Source organism: Diadema setosum, chromosome 5 (genome assembly GCF_964275005.1).
Source record: "Diadema setosum chromosome 5, eeDiaSeto1, whole genome shotgun sequence".
Classification (NCBI taxonomy): domain Eukaryota; kingdom Metazoa; phylum Echinodermata; class Echinoidea; order Diadematoida; family Diadematidae; genus Diadema; species Diadema setosum.
Genome location: NC_092689.1, coordinates 10,277,307 through 10,298,823, shown reverse-complemented (window position 1 = coordinate 10,298,823; position 21,517 = coordinate 10,277,307). Strand labels below are relative to the sequence as shown.

General features: G+C 39.3%; 1 protein-coding gene across 1 annotated transcript in view; it reads left to right on the top strand.

The window, feature by feature from the left end:
• Positions 1-20,970, top strand: part of LOC140228489 (phosphatidylinositol phosphatase PTPRQ-like) — a 43,036-nt gene extending 22,066 nt beyond the window's left edge. The window contains 8 exon segments of the mRNA XM_072308705.1: positions 10,150-10,286; positions 11,486-11,584; positions 12,882-12,948; positions 13,152-13,298; positions 13,745-13,873; positions 19,385-19,505; positions 20,223-20,290; positions 20,804-20,970. Of these exon segments, the coding sequence (XP_072164806.1) occupies positions 10,150-10,286; positions 11,486-11,584; positions 12,882-12,948; positions 13,152-13,298; positions 13,745-13,873; positions 19,385-19,505; positions 20,223-20,290; positions 20,804-20,970 (935 nt within the window).
• Positions 20,971-21,517: the final 547 nt, after the last annotated feature.

Here is a 21,517-nt window from a genome sequence, read left to right as displayed (position 1 = left end):
TACTTGAAGGGAAACTTAAACACTCACTATTCTCCCCTCTCTTTTATATTGGAAGGGAAATGTCCCCTCACACAGAGGGAAATGTACTAAATCGGCTATACGTACCTCCTTACGAGAAGGAAAAATTCCCCCGCTGGGAGAATGCGTACAATCCCGCTATCGCGAAATGATCACGGGCCAAAACTTCCCAGATCAATGTCCCACTAGTTCTCCACGGAAAAATACCGAAAAGTCGGATGAAAAGTGAATAGAAAAGTTAACCGACGCTAGAAAAACAACTCAGCGAGCCAGTGCAATCGCAACGTGAAACGCGAGTATGACAGAACGTATGCGAACGGCAACACAGAAAACCGCGAGACCGAGCACAACACGTGAAGAGAGACAGCGAGAGAAAACACGAAGAAGAGACGCGGAGAGAAAAACACGATGCCGGACAATTCCAACAGGCGTGCAGCGTACCGCAGGGGAATCCCCTTGCACACGCTAAGCGAAGGTAGAGTAGCGAGCAGTGCTAATGCACACACGGAGCACAGGACGACCAGACGACCACGGTCGAAGGCAGTGAGTACACACGCAACAGCCGCGTACTACAAAATCGCGTGAAGCGAAGCACGATACACACCGTATAACGTAATACACGATTAACACAGATTAATGGGGCGAGGGGAGTAACTCCACCATAATCAACGGCGCAAAACACGTGGAACGAAACTTTGCAAGGAGAAACGCGAAAAGTCACGATGCCATGCAAAGCAAGCCAAAACGTAGCTGCAACGTTGCACCACCACCCCACGTATTACGTACATACACTAAATCACACAGCACGGCGGGTAGGACCGAGTCCTAGACCAAAACGGTACAAATTAAAAACGAAATATAGTGACGCACACTAAAATACGACTAAGAACCACAAAATACAGGAACAACGTATTCCAAAAAGCACACTATAGCAGACGCTACAAACCACACTCACTCAAATTCGAACAATTAGAACTTGGACCAAAACGTACACCACACGCATGCAATTAAACAACAGACCACAGTCAACCAGGTCCAAGACCAGATACATCAAATGCAGAAAAACACACACCCCTGCAACTAGACTATAATCAAAAATACCAAAACCGAGACTGTTTGCTCTTTGTTTTCCTTTCCTACTTGTATTCTTTTACGTTTCGTAATTTAGGGCTCCCTGAAAAGATCAGGTGGGCCAGGTCTAGTGTAGCCCGACCAGACACTGTTACGCTATGCGAAAACAGCGTCTGACACGCACGGCATGCAGCCTCGAAGTGAGGAACCTCAACACAACTACAAAACTTAGGAACATGTATACTTTTCTCCTTTAAACAGAATACTTTACTCACGTTAAATGCTACAGAAGAATAGTTCGCCACACTGGGTCCATGGAGACCACTTGCGATAAGTCCGTGGAACAAATAAATGACACTTTCTGGCGCAATTCCTGACCGTCGGGCTTCGTCGTTGCAGGATTCAAAATGGCGCCTTGACTTATGCGCATGCGTGTGACCGGATGTGCTCCAGAGCGAGCGCGTGTGCGTTGAAAGTGTCGAACAAACCTTGGCGTCTGCGACACAATAACCCAGTACAGTTTATAGCTGTATACCTTATACTAGTAACCGTGCGTACGCTGCTTGAAAGGGCATTCACATCACGTGACCACCCGATATCTAAGCTTGGCCTGGCGTGAAAGATTGTGTACGGTGTGGACATGCTGGATATGATGATCAATTTCGGTAAGTTTCATTACGTACATTTGAATATATATAGCATCAGATGTAGAGTAAATATTGAAGAGTATACTCGATGAGTTTGAGGTGACAAAAATGATCGTAAGTATCAAAAGTCAAAGCTATCGTGATACGATTACGTCGCCTCTCCTAGTGATTGGTGGTCGCGCGCGTACAGCCCTGTCGCGACGTACCATGTACAGCGACTGGGCTGTGTATAGTTAGGTCTAGTGCAGGGTCTAGTTACAAAATCACACGCCAGCAACAAACACGCGGTACACAGACAAAACAACGAAAACGACGTTACAAAAACGGAGTAAAGGACGGAAACTCACGAACAGTGAATTCAAAACCGCTCAAAAGCTCACTCGACGCTGCCAAAAGCCTCTCACTAGGCCTACTTTTTACCTGGGCTCCGTCGCTTATCACTCCTCCCTTCGCGTATCGGTGCGGAATCGGAGCGCAACGCCTGTTGGCAAAAATCTCGCGGCAGCGGAGTAAGCACACGAACGGTGGAAAAATCCACTGAAATATCTCCCGAAACCCAACGGGTGCGGAGCACGGAAATAAGTATATGTCCGTGACGCCAATGTTGTGGACGTGGAGTCCCGGTAGGTAAATCGCACATCCACAATAAGTATTTACCTGTTTCCGTGGCTGTCCTTTCGTCTGTCTTGTATATAGTTGAGTTGGCACTTGGTATAAAATTATCCGTATCAATGTACATCACTTGTCTTCCTGAAATCCTGAGCACCAACTGCGGATGCTGGAAAATGTGCCCCCTTATATACGGGTAAACTCCCGTAAGGGGTCTATGGGAAGCCATAGCGGGTGTGTGATGTGCCCCGCTATAGCCATAGCGGGTGTATGGTACGCCCCGCTATTCCCCACAGGGGTGCTCCTACTACAGCGTCATACAAGTAAATACGTTTGCAGTCTTGGACGGCTGTTTGATCTCCATTTTGAAGTTTCATTACTAAACCAAAGGCTAAGCCGAACTGAACTGAACTGAAAAAGCAGTACTTTTTATTGCAAACAGCCCACGCACACCACACACATTGATATTGACATACCGATGACTTTATATCGACTTTGTATGTTATGATCCTGCCGAACGTATCACAGCTGACATGGCATATGCAGCAGACAATGCACAATAATCAAAACAACAAAACAACCTGCCATATGCATTGCAACTTGCTATATATATGAAGCTTATTAATATTTCTTCATTAAACCATATTTATGAAACTAGATATTTAATAACGTAATACATAAATACTCTATAATATTGTTAAAGGATATTTCCAGAAATTTTAAAATATTATGGCTTAGATTGCTGAAATTGGCACCACAGTGCAAATAAACAGAGACTTGAGCCAGGTACGTACGTTCACACACAGCTCTCTCAGTTGTGTCATGACAGGAGCCCGTAGGAGAGATTTTCATGCGCATGGCTGTTATGCGGTTTTGTGCGTGCACCCATTCGGCCCCATTCGGCCCCATTCGGTAGGTATTCGGGCGTCCATGTTGAAATTAGGGTGGACGGCTCGCACGGCTCTTGTACACTGATCTCCCCTCTAACTGGATGTGCGGAGCGGTCCGTTGATTGGAAGCCGCCGCGTTCCATTGTCCGCCATGTTTGTTCCCCCAAGAAGAGCGCGATCTCGTTGCTGACATACACTGGACATGTTGTGACGGAGCTGCCTGCAAACTCTCGGAAATCTTCATGGCAAATAAAATATAACGTTGGAAAGCATTCAATCTATCCCTCCCATCTCTTCTCAAATCCACATACATATATATTACATACATATTTACATATTTACTCTACTTTTCTTATTATTCTCTGTAGATCTTTTCTGTTTTCCCCCCATCATCGCATATCTCTATCTCGTGCGGTCGATTGCTCTTTTTGCACGTAAATATACTGTTGGGTTTTTTTTAGTCATCTTCTCACTCTCGATCCGTCTCCCTTTCTTCAGATTAATACATGTATATCTCTTTCAATATCTATCTCTCTCTTCTCTCCTTATTCCATATCACTCCCTCTTCTTCCCCAGCCTCATCGCTCTTTCTTCTCTCTCTCTCCCCTATCCCTCTCTCATCCACTTCAAACTCTTTCTTCCCCAATCAATCTCTACCTTTCTTCCCTCCCATCCGACCCTCATTCTCTTTCTTTCTCTACCTCTCTCTCTCCCTAACCCTCCCTTTTCCAAAACAAACTGTTTACAGTTTCGTTTTAGTCACTATTTTTTGTAAAAGCATATTTAAACATTCATTTAACCATACAGTGAACACTTCTGGCAAAGACTGACTTTTTTTCTCTTTTTTTTAATTCAAATTTTGACTGAAACAAAACTATTTTCAATATAAAATTTTTTAACAGATTTTCATTTATGTCGCAATTTCTTATGAATTTTCGCCATCTTCCATAAAAACAAACAGAATCTATTTCCAACCACAACAATGATTTTCAATTAAGGACCTCAGAGAAATAAGCTTTTAAGTACCCAGAGCATTAAAATGTGAATATGCTCTAAATTGAATTTCTGTGTAATACTGTTCACATTTCCACTGAGGTCTTTAATTGAACAGAAGGTTAAAAATCACTTGAATTGCATGTATGTAAAATCAACATAATCATTACACCCCAAAATGACAAATCCAAGGTGATAACATTTCCAACTAACACCTCCCTACCACATGAACTTTCAAAATATGAATGTAAATCCTTAACTCCTCATTGGCACAGTGAATCTAAAGCACCCATGAATTAAGACAATGAAATGCATAAAGGTATAGTCACATTAATCACCTACAGAACTTCCAAATTGTTCTATTCATTAATGACTAATATCCCTTATTTTTTGAAGGCACATAGATGTATTATTGCAATTTTACAGGAACCAACCTGCAGGACAATGCATGACAAACATTTCATGCAAGGCAAGATACTGTATGCAGAGGCAAAAAACAGGCATTATTGCGTAAAACCGATGTATTGCATACTTATGTAAAGGCTTTACATTGGAAACTATTGCACTGGTCAAAACTTTGCCTTCTATTGCCCTTGTACCCTTACGCATATATAATATAGAAATATAGACGGCTAGGAGAGTCATGGCTGATTTTATAGGCTCAAGGGGATCTCAGAACCATGCAATGACCCAAGGCGCGCAAGCCCCGCAGGTCATAGCATGGCTCTGAGATCCCCGTGAGCCTATGAAATCAGCCATGACTCGAATATCAAAGCAGTCTATATTTCTTTTATATACCGAGCAGCAATTACATTCTAAAACATGGATTTTGAATGAATACATATGCTGTTGTTGAAAAGAATGTAAAATGTAAGATCGCGTTCAACATGTAATTTTGTGTATTGAATACATGACTGTAATTAACATTATGGGAATCTCAGTGCACAAAAGAGCAATTTGCATTGAAATGGCATTTGACGCTGACAACGTACCAAGCATAATCCGAGTCCATTAATTGTGACGTCACAAGTAATATTGCCCTCTGGGGCGGGGCTTAGTACTTTTCAGTGGGCATACATTGTAGTTAAAATCATGACTGCATTTTCGACCAATCAGATTGCAAGATTCTTGGATGAGGTATTTATCCCTGATATAAAATGGATTCGCCATAATGAACAAGAAAATTGCTGTATCTTACATACAATGTACATGTTCAATACGTATAACCCTGATACAAAAGCAATTTTCGTATTCATTAGAACATTCTGTATCATTCCACTGTACTTCAAAAGCTTTCAAAATGCTAAAATATTTCAAACATTATGCACTATTATGAGTATTTAAATACATATCAAATACACTGTACTTGAGTTAAAATGGAATAAAAATTAAATACTAACAAACTACAAAATACTGCAAGTTATGAAGAAATAAACAAAGCAAAAATAATACCTGCAAGAATGGCTCTATCAACTAAATTGAAGGTGTTTTCTATGAGGCAAGAAATAGAACACTTACTAATCTACACAGTATAATGAAAGTACAGTGATCTAAAAACAGTTGCATGAAAAACACTGGCAAAAATAAGACTTGCAAGAATGGCTTTATATTATAAATTGAAGGTGTTTTCTATCAGGCAAGAAATAGAAGACTTGCTAATCGGTCATGTAAGTACATGTACAGTAATCGAATAACAGTTGCATGGAAAAGAAAGAGAAAAACACTGGCAAAAATAACACTCGCAAGAATGGCTTCATATTACCTATTGCCAATCCAACTACATTGCAATATACCACCTGTTTTTTAGCTAATTGATTTCACATTTTGGAATCAGGAATATGAAATCAATTTACAAACATGACAATCCAATAAAGTTATGAAGGTGTGTATAAACAACCAAATTTGGCACTCTTGAAGGTATAAACAACCAAATTTAAAACTCTTGAGTATTCCACTGAATGAAGGGGAAATACTACATGCATGTAGTTCAAATACCCTAAGCGTATATAATTAGCTGATTGGATAATTCCTGGAATAAGCATGTTATATTCTGCAGTAACTTCAGTTTTGAATGACATTAAGAATCATACGTATAATTTCGCTAGCACTTCCGACTTGGAAAAAGGAAACTACAGAGCAACTGAGATACATCTGAATTGCAGTGTGTTGAAACTGAAAAACAGTGATAAGTTCATCTCATTGATGTCTGAAGAGAATCAGTTTTGACATCTGTTTGCGGACTTTCTGGCCTGTGATTTGTTCCGTCTTTCTTTTCCCTAGATGGAACAGTTTGATTTTCGTGTAGCAGGATGAAGCAATTTTTACAAGATTGTGGATGTGGTTGTCTTCAATGGTAGTGTCAAACTGATGGCCACTGAGTTCAGGGAACAGATTTAAGTGTGATGTGTTGCTGAGGACTGCCATGGAGATCGCTGTTGCAACACCAGTTCCTCGTGGAGGTTCTCCTTGGGTTGTTTTCATCAATCGCTGAAAACATTTCTCTGTCTCAAGGCATGTAGTGATTATTCCACGTGATGCTCTCTGGAGTCCTCCTCGGTCTTTCATGCTTACAAACTCGTGACACTTTCCATCTGGATCTGTAAGCGCAGTCTTACACTCCCTACAGATGATCCTCTTTTTCATCATACGAACTACATATCCAGCGATATAGCTTACAGCAGCTTCTTTGTATGCTGACAAAGTTTCAAAGTTGGGGCAGTCAACGTAGTCATGATCCCTGTTTGATGGTAGTCTGTCACGGAAATCATACTACCGTGCAATACTTATAGAAGAGGGAGTCGGACTCTGCACAGACAGAATGTCAGTATTGTCCATTATGAGTGGAACACAGGTGGGATTTGGCAGTTGGTGTCCAATGGAGTCGCCTTGTGTTGGCTATCCATCTCTGAAGCCTCTCGGGATTGCAGTGTGGAAATCTGACACAAATGAAAAGGCAGAATGAAGTATTAAAGGCATAATTTACCATTTGCAGATGAAACAGAAACCCAGCATTAGTGCTTTAAAATAGTTCTGAAATGTGAGTTAGGGATAGAAACAACTACTGTAAAAATTTGAATCTGTATAATCGATGTTAAGTATTGTTAAACACACAAAATGTGAACAATAGTTATAATAAGAATGCTTCCAGACCAAACCGTCTACAGTTATGGTTTATTGAGAAAAATACTGATATCTCCTTATATTTTAGGTTTTATTGCGAAAATGTTATATGGTAGGATGTTTTGTGATACAACAGACCTACACATATGCATCAAATGTTATATCTTGAACATTTTTAAAATCACTGTTCCCAAAGGTAAACTGGACCTTTAATTGTAGTACCGGTAGTATCTTACATGAGCAGAAAATACCTGCTTTAGCAAAAATCAACCTAGAATAAATAGCTAATTGATCGCAAAAAGCAGAAATGATGACAGCTTCATCACTTTTGCCAGCACACAATATCGATGGGAATTAGGATTATCCACAGTACTGTAGCGGAAATGCAGTTCGCCCAATGCCAAGGGTACGCACATGCCCCGAGATCCTCACTCAATTATGTAGGAGTGCCCGTTGATTCATTTGTTTGTGACATTCACATTAATATATGTAGTTGTGAGAATATGTGCAAGAACTGAAAAAATACCACCCAATATCTTAAACATCTATTTTCATGCACAAGCATTTAGGCCCGTTACTTTCCCTTTCTCCATCAAGACTAAACCTTTAAAATCTAAATTATGATTTAAATCATGCGTTATTCAAAAGTATTATTATACATTATATTATACATGGCATACTCGTGAAATATGCCCCACCACTGCGTGTCCGTACTTATACTACGGCAGCTCGCCTATATATACTCGTGAATTCAGCTCCACCGTGTGGCGTTCATCGGTAGGTAAGCACGGCGGTGGGGCTTCCTTCCACAGTATAAAAATACTCGTGAATGCGGCCCCACCAAACGGCGTTTACACGAAATTGATACAGCGGTGGGGCCGATTTCCACAGTAAAGCATCTTTCGTCCTCCTTTTCTTCTCGGAAGGACTCCCTAATGTCCCTCGACTAATTTAACGGCCAATTTAACCATAAATACAACCCTACCTACTATTAACACTAAACCCTAACTCTAACCTTTTAGGGACTACAGCTCTAGCAACCTACCCTTGCTTGCTAACGCACGGGTGCACGCACACTGCGGTGGGGTTATTTCACGATTTTTTCTTATACATATTATACATATATTTTACATTATTTACATTAACTTCACATGCTTTTAATAATAATAATGATCATAAACTAGGATACATTAACGGGATATTTTCAATGACTAATTCAAGAACGCACACATATTTGAACATATGGGACTGAGAACAAAAGTGGTGCTGTTTACCTGTGAAAAGTAACACCTTTTTCTCTGTTCCTACGGTCATCCCGATTGGTAAAACCAAATGCAGCGCATGACGGCATCTTCAACTTCTCATTTCATGACACATCCACTTGAAAAAAATGGAGCAAATGACGTAAAATTAGGAATTCACGGTACAGATCTGCGTGATTAGCGTGTACTTCTCACTGTCTCCGGATTCGCTTTTGGGGGAACAAATATGGCGACTGTACAACTTCCGGTGACTTCAGCGCGGAATAGGCCAATCAATACACGTCCGCACCACTGATCTCCCCTCTAACTGGATGTGCGGACGTGTATTGATTGGCCTATTTTGTTATTTTGTTAGAGGGGAGATCAGTGCTCTTGTAGTCTAGCTGGGTGTTCGCTGGTGCGTTGCGTAGCGTCGTGTTCGGCATTCGGTACGTACGGGGGGTACGGTAACGGGAGGAGCAGCGTGTCGTGCTTTTCTGCTGAGCTGCAAAATCGCCTGCGACGACTGAGTGCCTTTAAGGGAGGATTAGTCATCGAGTTGTCGACGCGTTTTGTTTATAAAGAGTAGACATCTCTCAGGGTGAACAAAAAAGTAACGAGGTAGCTCGTTTCAAGCTTGTGCACGTCGGCTTTTTATGCAACCCATTTCACGTCAACTGCTGTATCAATTCATCCCCCGCAAGATTTCCGTATTACAATGTACCATAAACGTTGGGCATCACCTACCAGGTTGCCATGGACAGTGGGTTTAATGACTTTTACGTACAGTTAGGTGCATATTCGTGTTTACAATATTGCCGTCAGATCTTAATCACCTCACACGAACTTCAAGTAAGGCTTGTTTTGGGTTGTTATTTTTCGTGAAACTAGAAAGGAGTCGATTATAAGAAGAAGAAAGTCATCATGGACATCACTTAAAGAAGTGTTATTAAATTTCTTGATCCCTTACAGACAGATGAGGCTCGGTTTAAGATCAAGAGACGTACTTTATTGACTTCTATCAAACCGTTTTCCGTTTCCCCCTTCTGATGAAAAAAAAATGTCGTCCGACGGTGGCAATATGCACCCACAAACACACAATGCTTATTGACCAACTATAGTCCAGTCCTGACCAGTCTTGTACTAGAAAGTTATGACTCAAAGTGTCTGTTGCCATGATGCTTCAGGCCCACTAAAATTTATTGGAAAATGGTAGGTTGAATAGTTTAGTCCACCACCTCCATAAGCACTTTTGAGTATGCTTCCAGCTTCGCAAATGCTAATGTGGTAGACATATCAATCTTCCTTTAAATGAACATGACGCATAGAGGTCATGTTGTTGTAGAACCATAACTCAGCTCAATTCCTATGTTTTCGTAAAGATTTCTTACACCATCTATGCACACAATTATGTCGCTTACCCATCCCTTGGAAAGCTCAACTTATTCATCTTCGCCTGAACAGTAAACTGTATCAATAAGATCATTGTATTACGAAAGAAAACGTATAATACTTTAGTCAACTTTAAGGTCCTTCTGTATGTAACCTTTGACCTCATAGAACCAGGTCCCGTGGATCGGCTCCAGCTGGAATTGCTCCAAGAACCTCAACAGATCAGGCTGGGATTCCTGGCCCCTCTGCGTTCCAATGGTGTTCTTCGGGGCTACACAGTCAAGTACAGTGGCAACAGGACAGGGGTAGGTCCAGACATGCCATGGAGCCAATGCGATTTGAATTATGTACCACCCTAGTATAATATGCCTGTTCATATACTTTATTTAACTACGGAAGACTTATACTAAGATATCACAAAATGTTCTTATGAAGTCTGTCTCCGTGTGTATTCGGTTCAGTTATAGAATGACAACAACCGACTCACGTTTAAAACACGCACGCATACACTACACACGCGTTATAGTATGCTGACACAGCACATTATAACGAATGTTCCGCCTAAAGTGCTTAAAATCCGCCTTTGCTTAGAAGTTAATCTAGCTGACTAAAGGATATCTTCCATTATGTAGAGTGGAAACTATGACCGCTTGTTTGTTAGGAAAATATTAATTATGCTTAATTATCCCAGTGACTCTTGGTTACGACGCATGCAAATTTATCCAAATTTAGTCGAAATCGTCACGTGTTTGTTCAACGTTCACGAGGTGGTTCATGTCCACTCAACGATAATAGCATGAAAGTACCATGAAGAATGCCATCAAAATGTACATATATGATTGTTGTGGGATATATTTGTTGGTTACTTCTTTCATTTCGAATTGTTGACTTTATGGGCGCATATATGCGTGCGTTTTAAAGTGTGTGCATGTCTGTAGGTTCTGAGTTTAATGAACTCCGTATATTTATGTATGGCAGCATGATTAACACTTTCACAAGCTCTGACAGCTCATGTCTCAAAGATCCCGTTTAACTTTGGGAGCAGTGATTTAAAAAAAAAAGATTCAAGATATCACTTTTGATGCATAATAATGGGTAGGTCAGTTGTATCACAAAACACCCTATCACATATATATATATATATATACATTTTTTTTTTTGCAATAAAGTCTAAAATGTAAGGAGATATCACTGTTTTCTCATTAAATCATAACTGTAGACGGTTTAGTCTGGAAACATTTTGATTATAACTATTGTTCACATTTTTTATATTTAACAATACTTAACATCGATTATACTTGTTCAAATTTATACATTGGTTGTTTCGATCCCTAACTCACATTTAATTTTCAGAACTATTTTCAAGCACTAATGCTGAGTTTGTTTCATCTGCAAATGGTAAAGTATGCCTTTAAGCATTTTTATGATTGGATGTCACTAAACTATCTCACTCGCTTCCCTGGATTTATTGTTTATGTGGGTTTTTTTCAACTTTGTCAAACAGGAATCCAGAATCTGTTCGAAGGATCAAAGATTTTTACCCGTATCTCAGACTTCAGTCATCATTGAACATCTCCAAGGAGGATGTAACTACACCTTTATTGTGAGTTCCTCTAAAAAAATCTCTGACTTCCACCGGATTGGGTGGATAGTTATCAAAATAGATGAATATATACATAGATAGATAGATAGATAGATATAGATGGATAGATAGATATAGATGGATAGATAGATAGATTGATAGATATAGATGGATAGATAGATAGATAGATAGATAGATAGATAGAGGGAGACAGGAGAGACTGTTGTAGATATCAACTGCACATTCATGGCATTTTCGAAACAAGACGATCTTACGATAGATAGATAGATAGATAGACAAACAGACAGATAGATAGATAGCTAGATAGATAGAGGGAGACAGGAGAGGCTGTTATAGATATCAACTGCACATTCGTGGCATTTTCGAGCATGAGTTTCACCTCTGGGCCACTTGAGCCATGCTAATAATAAGATCAGAGCAAAGTTTCAAAGGTATCTATTGCCACATAAAAGCGAGACTTACGACCTCCTTCTGGAAACATCGTCTGTGTAGCAGGGGGTTCTTTCCATGAAAGTTACTGTAGAGTAATGGAGCTGCAGCACATCCCACTCATAAATATTGAGGGGGAAGGAGGAAGGGGTATTATTTGTGTAAAAATAACTACTCTCATGCATTTAGCAGTGTCATTCTCTCACCAATGGATTAAATACCAATCCAACACAATACTTCTTTATTGTGAGTTCCTCAGTAAAATATTTCTATTTATTCACTGGATTGCTTGGATAGATATCAAAATAGGTAGATAGATTGATCGATAGAGTATATAGATAGATATAAAATGAATGGATAGATATACAGACAGATAGATGTTATTTGGATAGGTAGATATCAATGTGGATAGATGGATAGATAGATAGATATATAGAGATAAATAAATATATAGATAGAGAGATAAGTAGACAGCTAAATAGAGGGTAGATACAATGAATATCGTCAAATGTCAAATGTTGCTTAAATTTTATCATAATCATTTACCTATTCTTGTTTGTTTGCTCGTAAGAAACAACCTGTAATACGTCAATATATGACTTTACTGTTAATATCATACTCGTCATGTGCTCATTGTTATCTATATTATCAACGACGCTTAATTTTTTATGTCGTATAGGAATTATCACCTCTCATGTAACAAGATAGTTCATGTTAAGGTTTCAAAACAGTGGCCTTCATACCAAGTTACCTTGCGTTACAGAAAATAGCCATGATCATTTAAAAGTGAGTACGTCTACCAGTCTTAAACTTTATCTCTCTCTTGTCTCTTACCATGTTTCTTCCTCTAATAATCTTTATTATTCAGGTTCAAGCTCAAAATGAAGTTGGATATGGCCCAGAGCGGTCTGGTGTGATATTAACTAAAATCGGAAGTAAGTAGAGATTCTACCTCATACTTCAGTAAATCTGTATCAGTAATGTATAATCTTTGTATAAGCATATTTTGTACATGATTATGGATACTATGTAAATAACTGTTTGCGCATGAATTGACTTCTTTTGTGGGACCTTTTTTTTCAATGGAATGTGTGTGTTCGCGCTGACACAATAGGAGTACATGCCTTTTCACTTTCAGTTCCTGAAATACCGGAAGTGGTGCCCTCTCATCCTGCCAGCACGTCCATACGATCGACAGGCTTTGATGTAACCTTTGACCCCAGTATTTTCAGTGATGACAATGGACCAATCACTCACGTCAGTGTGATCGTCGCGGAAGCGGCCGGTAAGTTCTGTGAGTAAACCCCTTCCTTGACCTTCTTCTACTAACTCCGCACCTCTTACTAACATTACCCAATCCCCTCCATCCCACCCAAGAACACCACTTCAACTTCTCTCCACCCCTAAATGTTATGTGTTGTTTGTTTGTTTGTTTGTTTGTTTTTTGTTCACTCATTTTTGTTTAAAAAAATATATAATGAAAGAGATTTGCGTATTTGCGAATTATCAATTCGGTATACAGCTGTATACATGTATGTTAGGCCTATGATTTTATGTTGTTATGATGATTCGAATGAAATCTCAGTAAAATTAACGGGAAAAATATAATGCACCAAATGGTTATCAAAGTTCAGATTTCTATGCAAAGACGGAAAAAGCTATGTGCTCTGCTTAATATGTATTTATCGACCTCAAAATGCCAAATTTAACCCCACATATGTTTTATTCCAGCTGCCAACGATCCGGAGAGTGGGAACTCCACACATCCCAAGATGACGACTTGGGCGGAGGCTATCTCTGAAGACGTCATCCCGCCATATCAGATTAATGATCCAATTGACATCAGTGAAATACAATCAGGTGACTGCCGGTGACTGGCTGACAATTCATATCACTTTATTTTCATTTTTTCTAACTTCTATTCAATTTCAAATGGCTTTATATAATAACCTTTAAAAAGGTATTGCCGGTGATGATTCAAAAGGTGTAGCTATTATGTAAAGTCATAATATTCATTTTCTGTGACGTTTGTCTTTGTAAGTCTACAAGGCTGAAATTCAAACATGATTGTCTTCAACAAAGCATCGCACAAAAAATAGTTTCGTCTTACAAATCAGCAATATTTATTTATGTAATAAATAAAACATGCGTATTGAAACAAACTCTACACACGCCACTAACAGAAGATTGAGGTTGATAAAAATGTGTCAGAAAAAAATTGTCTTATAACAATTTCATCGGTATTGTATATCTTGGCCACGCTAGTGCCTCTTTCGAAAGTCAGTAATGAGGTATTAGATGGATGACTATGGATGATGCATAGTGTCAGACAACCTACTTATACGTGAAGGCATTCCCCGGAAGTGAATAGGGGACATTCCATTTAGCGTGAGGTATCGACAGATTTCCCCATTGACGAAGTCATTGATTACCGGTAAAGGAGACGTTGTGAGGAAGGAGACCATAGTATTTCGATGAAGTCTGCCAACTATAATGATACATCCTCACAAAAGACTGTGGCTTCATAAGCCGTTACGTTTCGAACCTGTGCCTCAATATGGAGTCACCCCGAAACCACAGATTTTGAGGGGAGAAAACATGAATGGCAAGTATGTCGTCACACATAATTTTCGATCTGTCGCGTAGTCATGTGGAAGAAAGGTCTTTTTCAGATGTCTAATACTGTCCAACACCCCAGTAGGAGCCAGCGGGACAGGGGGTGCGCCGATGTTGACGCGGAGCAGAGAGAGATTGTAAAAATCTGCGTGTTCGTGAACTTCATGCTTGCATTATTTTCTTTTTTTTTTCTTTTTTTTTTATTGTCTTCTTTATAAAAGCAGGGTAGTCCCATTCAAGCCGCAAGGCCTGCTTTCCAAGGGAGCCCTGCTGTACAAATCACATTTATGATACAATAAAATACATACATAACAATCACATGCAAACATACACAATAATACATTTCATAAAAGTGGAGATCCTCTGTAGAATAGATAAAGCGAGAGAGAGAGAGAGAGAGAGGGGGGGGGGGGAGAGAGAGAGAGAGAGAAAGGTGACAGAAAGAATACATGTGTATATCTTTCAAAGAAACGAGAAATTAGCTACTGCTGGTAACCACCTGGATGTTGCGGACATTGCGTTTAAATAGGGGCAGTGAGGCGGAGGATTTGATAAACACAGGTAGTGAGTTAAATAGCTTCGTTGCTGTGTATGAAAAAGACTGCTTTTTATACTCGGTCTTGGGTTTAGCTAAATACAGTTGGTGCATGGAGACTGATCTCGTAGAGTATGGATTAGCTCGTTGTGGTAAAACTCGTCTTAGATATTCAGGAGCAAGGCCATTCAGAATTTTGTACATAAATACATTATAATCATATTCCAGTCTATGTTTAACGGATTGTAATTTCAATGAATCTAACATAATTTGAACAGGGGTATCATAAGGTGCATCTAAAACTAAGCGACAACATTTGTTTTGACACCTCTGTAGCCTCATTAAGTTTTTCTTCGACAGTGAGCCCCACACAGTTGAACAATAATCAATATAAGGAAGTATCAAAGTGAAATATAAATGAAGCAGTACTGATTTCGTCAGGCAGTGCTTAATCCTTCGCATACATGTAAGCGAGTTCATAATTTTCTTAACGATATCATTAATCTGAAAAGACCAATCTAAATTCTGATTTACAATAACACCTAGATACTTGAATTTGGCTACATTTTCTAACAATTTGTCTTCCATTCTAATTTGCAATTTAATTGGATTTTTCTTCCTTCTACCAGAAATTAACATAACTTTGATTTTATCGGTATTAACAACTAATCCATTTTCATTCAACCATTTACATAAAACATTTATATCATTCTGTAACTGTGAACAGCCTGTACTCCATATCCTGAAGAAAAAACGGTTGTGTCGTCTGCGTACAATGAAATATTCGTACTTATATGAAAAGGTAAATTGCTTATGTCATTAATGTACATACAAAATAGAAGCGGGCCCAGTATTGAGCCCTGCGGTACACCGTAATATACTGGAAGAAAATCACTTCTTACACCTTTGTATGACACCAATTGCTTTCTTCCCAATAAATATGATTCAAACCATGATAATTCAATACCGTCAATACCAAAAAAAAAACTCAGTTTCTCAATAAGAAGATCATGGGGAATTATATCAAAAGCTTTCCTCAGATCTAAGAAGACAGCACCAGTAAATCGACCTTTGTCAGGGTTATCGTATAGCATTTCACAAATTTCCATTAAACACGTTGAGGTGGAGTGTTTACTCCTGAAACCAGACTGCCGATCACTCAACAATTCTTCTTTATGTAGGTATCCCATCAATTGAGAATGAACTGCTCTTTCTAACACTTTGGAAACAATTGACAAAAGAGAAATAGGACGAAAGTTATTTAGTTCATGACTTGCTTTTGCTTTGGGAACAGGGACTACTTTAGCCATTTTAAAATCATCAGGGGGACGCCCAGATTGTAGTGATTGATTAAGAATGCACACAATAGGAATGGCCACAAATTCAGCACTAAGCTTCAGCAGTCGAGGGTGGAGGTCATCAAGCCCTGCAGATTTCGAACAATCTAGGTTAGCTAATTCTTTTTTAACAAATTCAAAGGTGATCTTGTCAAATACAAAGCACGAGTGTGCTTTACTAAGTCGTTTAGTAGCATCTATGCTGTTGTGGTTGTGTCTCACTTCACCGGAGTCTTTTTTTTCCATGAATTGACTCAGCGACTTTACTAAACATATTATTGAACTCCGTTGCTATTTTTAAAGGATCAGATACAATTTTCTCATCGATGACAACACGTGAAGATGCGTTACATTTACTATCAGGCAAAAGCCCTTTTACTATATTCCAAGTTGTTTTCATATCAGTACTTTCCTCAATCCTGTTGCGGAAATAAGCCCTTTTCAACTTTTTATTCAAAATATTAGCTTTGTTTCTCAATGAAATATATTTCTCCCACAAAACAACAATTTTACTTTCATCACAAATATTCTCATGTTTCATCTTATCATATTGACGTTTATAATAATCTCTATTCCTTGCTACTTCTTTATAAGCTGAATTTATCCATGGGGAACCTTTAAGTTTCTTACGCACTGATACATAAGGTGCATGTTTGTCAGACAATTTCAGAAAAACATCTCTAAACTTCTGCCACATGATGCTGACATCAGTAACATTTGAAAACAATTTATTCCAATCAATACAACCTAAGTCATCGAGGAATGCAGTTTCACTAAACGATTGAAAAGATCGAAAACGAGAAATTTGAGGCAACATATTTGAAGTTTTTACTTTTGTTACAATGTATACTAAAGAGTGGTCACTGAACCCAATAGATTGTACACCTGAACGCAATTCCCCGAAAGCTATTGAAACAAAAATCACATCAATAAGAGTCTTACTAAAGGGGGTCACACGTGTTGGCCTCTCAATGAGCTGTTTTAAGCCCAGTGATTCACCTATTTCAGTTAACCTGCCGGACAAGGAATTTTCTGTAAGCATGTTACAATTCAAATCACCTAACAATATTATCCTATCGGACACAGAAAATACTTGCTCTAGATTTTCCTCGAGTTCTTGAAAAAAGGAGACAGAGCTATTCGGTTTTCGGTACACAATACCAATGTACAAACTAGCCTCATTTCTGACTTTTACTTCGACCCAAAGCAATTCTAAACTTTCACATTCCAAGTCATGTCTCCTGATATAAGGTATACTGTTTCGAATGTAACAACAAACGCCTCCTCCAAAATAATCTCTGTCTTTCCTCTCCATATTATAGCCATCAATACGACATACATCCTTCCCAATAGTTTCATCTAACCAAGTCTCAGATAATGACGTTATATCATAAGGATAACCTTTTAACAAACAATTTACGTCACCTGTTTTATTTCTAAGGCTTCTTACATTTAAATGGGCAATTTTCAGCCCCTTTTCAATAGAAAATAAACATTCTTCATAATTCAACTCACTCTTATTATCATTTACAGTAGTACCAAATAAACCTGTACTTATCTGCTGTTCTGAATTATTATCATACACAAAGGGTAATTGGGAAAATAAACATTTTGTACACTGCAAATCCACAAATTTCTCATCAGGATCATTATACTGAGCATGCACTTGAAACATTTACACATCTAGTATGTACCCATTCTGAACAATTCGTACACAGCAAAGCTTTCTGATTTCTCTTTACAGTTTTTTCACATACAGCGCAGGGATACAAGATAGGCATACACAATAATATTCAACGGAACAGAGGGGTAATATCAAAATGAACAGTGAAGAAGAAAAAAACACAAAGCAAAATTAATCCAAATTACGATAAGCATGTACATAAGTATTCGCTCGGTTCACGTAATGTTCAACGTAATCACTTTGGATAGGTGTTCTTTTCTCGTTACCTTGTGTCGGTCGCCATTGGGAGTTTTGACTAGTATGACTCCGTCCTGTGTCCATATTCTGTGGTCCTTCGCTGAGTTTGCAGTTCTGAGTTTCCACAGGAGTTTCGCTCTTGACTTGGTTAGGCTTTCATTGATGTATACATGCCTAGTTGATGACGGTGGTGGATTCTGCGACGTCGATGACGATGTATTCCGTAGTTTCATGCGAGCGGCGTAGATTCGTTCGCGGATTCGGTAGTTTGTGAACTTCACAATGATGTTCCGATCACGCTTTCCTTGACCGTTGGATGAAGGCCTGCCGAGACGATGGCTGCGATCGATGTCGCTGGCGTTGATTTCCATATCAAGCTTGTCACGGCATAGGCTCCTTATCACATCGTCGGTGTTCTCGTTGTCGTCGTCGCTCTCGGGTATACCAGAGAATACCAGGCAGTTCCTCCTTGTATTTCTATGGGTATCATCCCATTTACTGTGCATTTTGGCACATACGCGTGTCCGACATCTCGTTGCATACCTGTTTGAGGAGAATATTGATCATGGCTTACGTCACTATGCCTTTTACGGATCGCAGATGTCGCTCATGTTATGTTTTGCTCCAAAATGACCTCTTTTATGTCTTGCACCGACTACGCAACAAAGTCACGTGATTACATTTCTAAAATATATCCGACAAGTAACAAAATCTAATTTAAACCGCCGTCAAGGTCACTGCATTCCAAGTTTTGAGAAAATGAGCTCCTGAAGTTGTATTTTGAATTTGGCACTTCGATGAATTTGATCCTTATTTTTTTTTTTTTTTTTTTGGGGGGGGGGGGTAAAGAAATGTACAAAAGGTGGATAAGCGTTTGACAATATGATGCTGTGTGTAGAATTTCATAGATAAAGAAGGAAAATTCTGTTATTAATAGGACTTTTGGGCGTTGTGTATTTCAGGACGTCGCAGACGTAGGAGCGTGGCGACCACTTTGTCCATTGAGATAGGATCGGAGCGGTGCTCGAAGAACGAGAAGGACGTTTACTGTAACGGGCCGCTAGCTAATGGTCGCTCTTACGTGTAAGTCTCATTCCTTCTTTTATTCGGTTTACTCATTCATTCAGTCACTTCTTCATTCGAACGTATTCAAAATCCATCACAACGCATGGATTGTTACAGATAAAAAGGATGATTTCGTAGAATAATGTCTAACAAAACTACATAGTGTATGATGTTTTTGTAGTAAAAGGACATTAAATCATTTTGTGAAACACTTTTGTGTTCTGCACTAATGCATTTTTTACGAAGTAGCAGAGGAATTTGTGGAAAGGAAAGGTTGGATTTTGTTCCTTTTAAGCAATTGTTACGGCTGATGTAATTAGAGAGTATTCCTCCTAAACGATAAAACACTGTTGTAGAGAACCCCCCCCCCCCAAAAAAAAAAAATAAAATAAATGAATTGAATCAAAAGCTAGTCAGGCTGTAACTGACTTTACTTTAATCATCACTGGGGCCTTCATATTTTTGTATTCAGCTGATGGCTTGCATTCCGCATAGTGTTAAGGAACAAGCATTGCAGAATATTGACAAGTTTAGATGCTACATATTTTGCGTCAAAGTGGTGAGATAAGTTTTGAGTCGTTAGTGACACATCACCGTTTGAAGGTTAATAGGTTCTTTGTCCATTAAATCCACAAAGAATTTCGTTTGCTGATCATACCTCTACTGAAGTTTGCTGAATTTGTTGGTAAACATGTTAAACCTAAATTTGATTTGAACTGAATTGCATTCCGTCAGGTACCGTTTTCGCGGGATGTCACCCGGTGGCTACGCCGATACGCCCTTCTCCCTACCCGTGCCGTTACGTAAGTACTGTAAAGGTCGAATTTTGGCGGATGATATCCCTTTTAAAGTTCGTTTCCTTTTACGTATTGGTGTTATATGCCCGACTGAGTCGTATTGCGGTATATACCTCCAGTGAGAGTCTAGTTAATTCTTAACCCTTCATTTCTTCGAAAGATTCTGATTTCGCAGAAGACGATCCCACATTCGCTACAAATTGTATCGTTTCGTGTTCATTAGATTGTAAAAGCCAGTGGCTTATGGAATTTTTTATATCCGTTGCAAATTATTTCACAGGTATATGAAAAGTTGATAAAACACTAAATGGAAAACTCTGAAGGAAAGTTCTGAAGGCACATATTTTCCCGTAAACTAATGATAATATCTTTGTTCGTTTAATTTGAGAATATCCACTTATCTCATCCAGTGGCTACTACTGAAATGAGGCTATAATGATTATGATCTGTACTTGATTGTGTTTGTTTAATGTGTACTGGAAAACAGTGAGTTGACTCTTTTCTATTTTGCTCGAGCAGCCACGAGCCCCCATACCGTCATCATCGGAATCAGCACGGCACTCTTCTCCCTCCTCATCGTGGTCATCATCCTTTCCATCATCGTCATCGTCCGCAAGTTCAGGTCAGAAGATGACAACGTCTTATTGCATCCTCGTGTAGTCAATATAGTGGGTCTAACAAACTGACTGGCCGACGTATCGGAAGGTACCGTAGCCCCTGATTTCTCACGCAGCAACACTATAGAGCGTCTGTGGCGAAGACTAGTGAACGAGGGGTCATTGGTTATCCAGCAAAGTCAAACAGGGAACGGTACAAACCGAAATCGCCTCGACAAATTCACCAATATAATGATATTTGGTGCCTGCGCAGTAATTTGACAATGATAAGCAGTACGTGGCGTAACTCCAGTATCTGTCGATACGATGTCCACAGCGGCAGGGGAGCTTGCAACCCTCACTGGCAAAGCACCATAATGCATGGTGGCATCAGTGGCAGATCGGGGGGGGGGGGGGGGGAGTTCGGGGGTTTAACTCCCCCCCCCCCCCCCTTGGGCTGCCAAGTTGAAAAAAAAAAGAAAGAACACACAAACAAACAACGAATAAATAATCAATTATTTCAAGACCAAAATGAACAATAAAGGCACTTCTCTTGTCTAAAAGTTGTCAATTTCATAACTGATAATGCAAAATTTTCGCCCCTACAAACAGGGCGAAAATTATAATACACTAACTA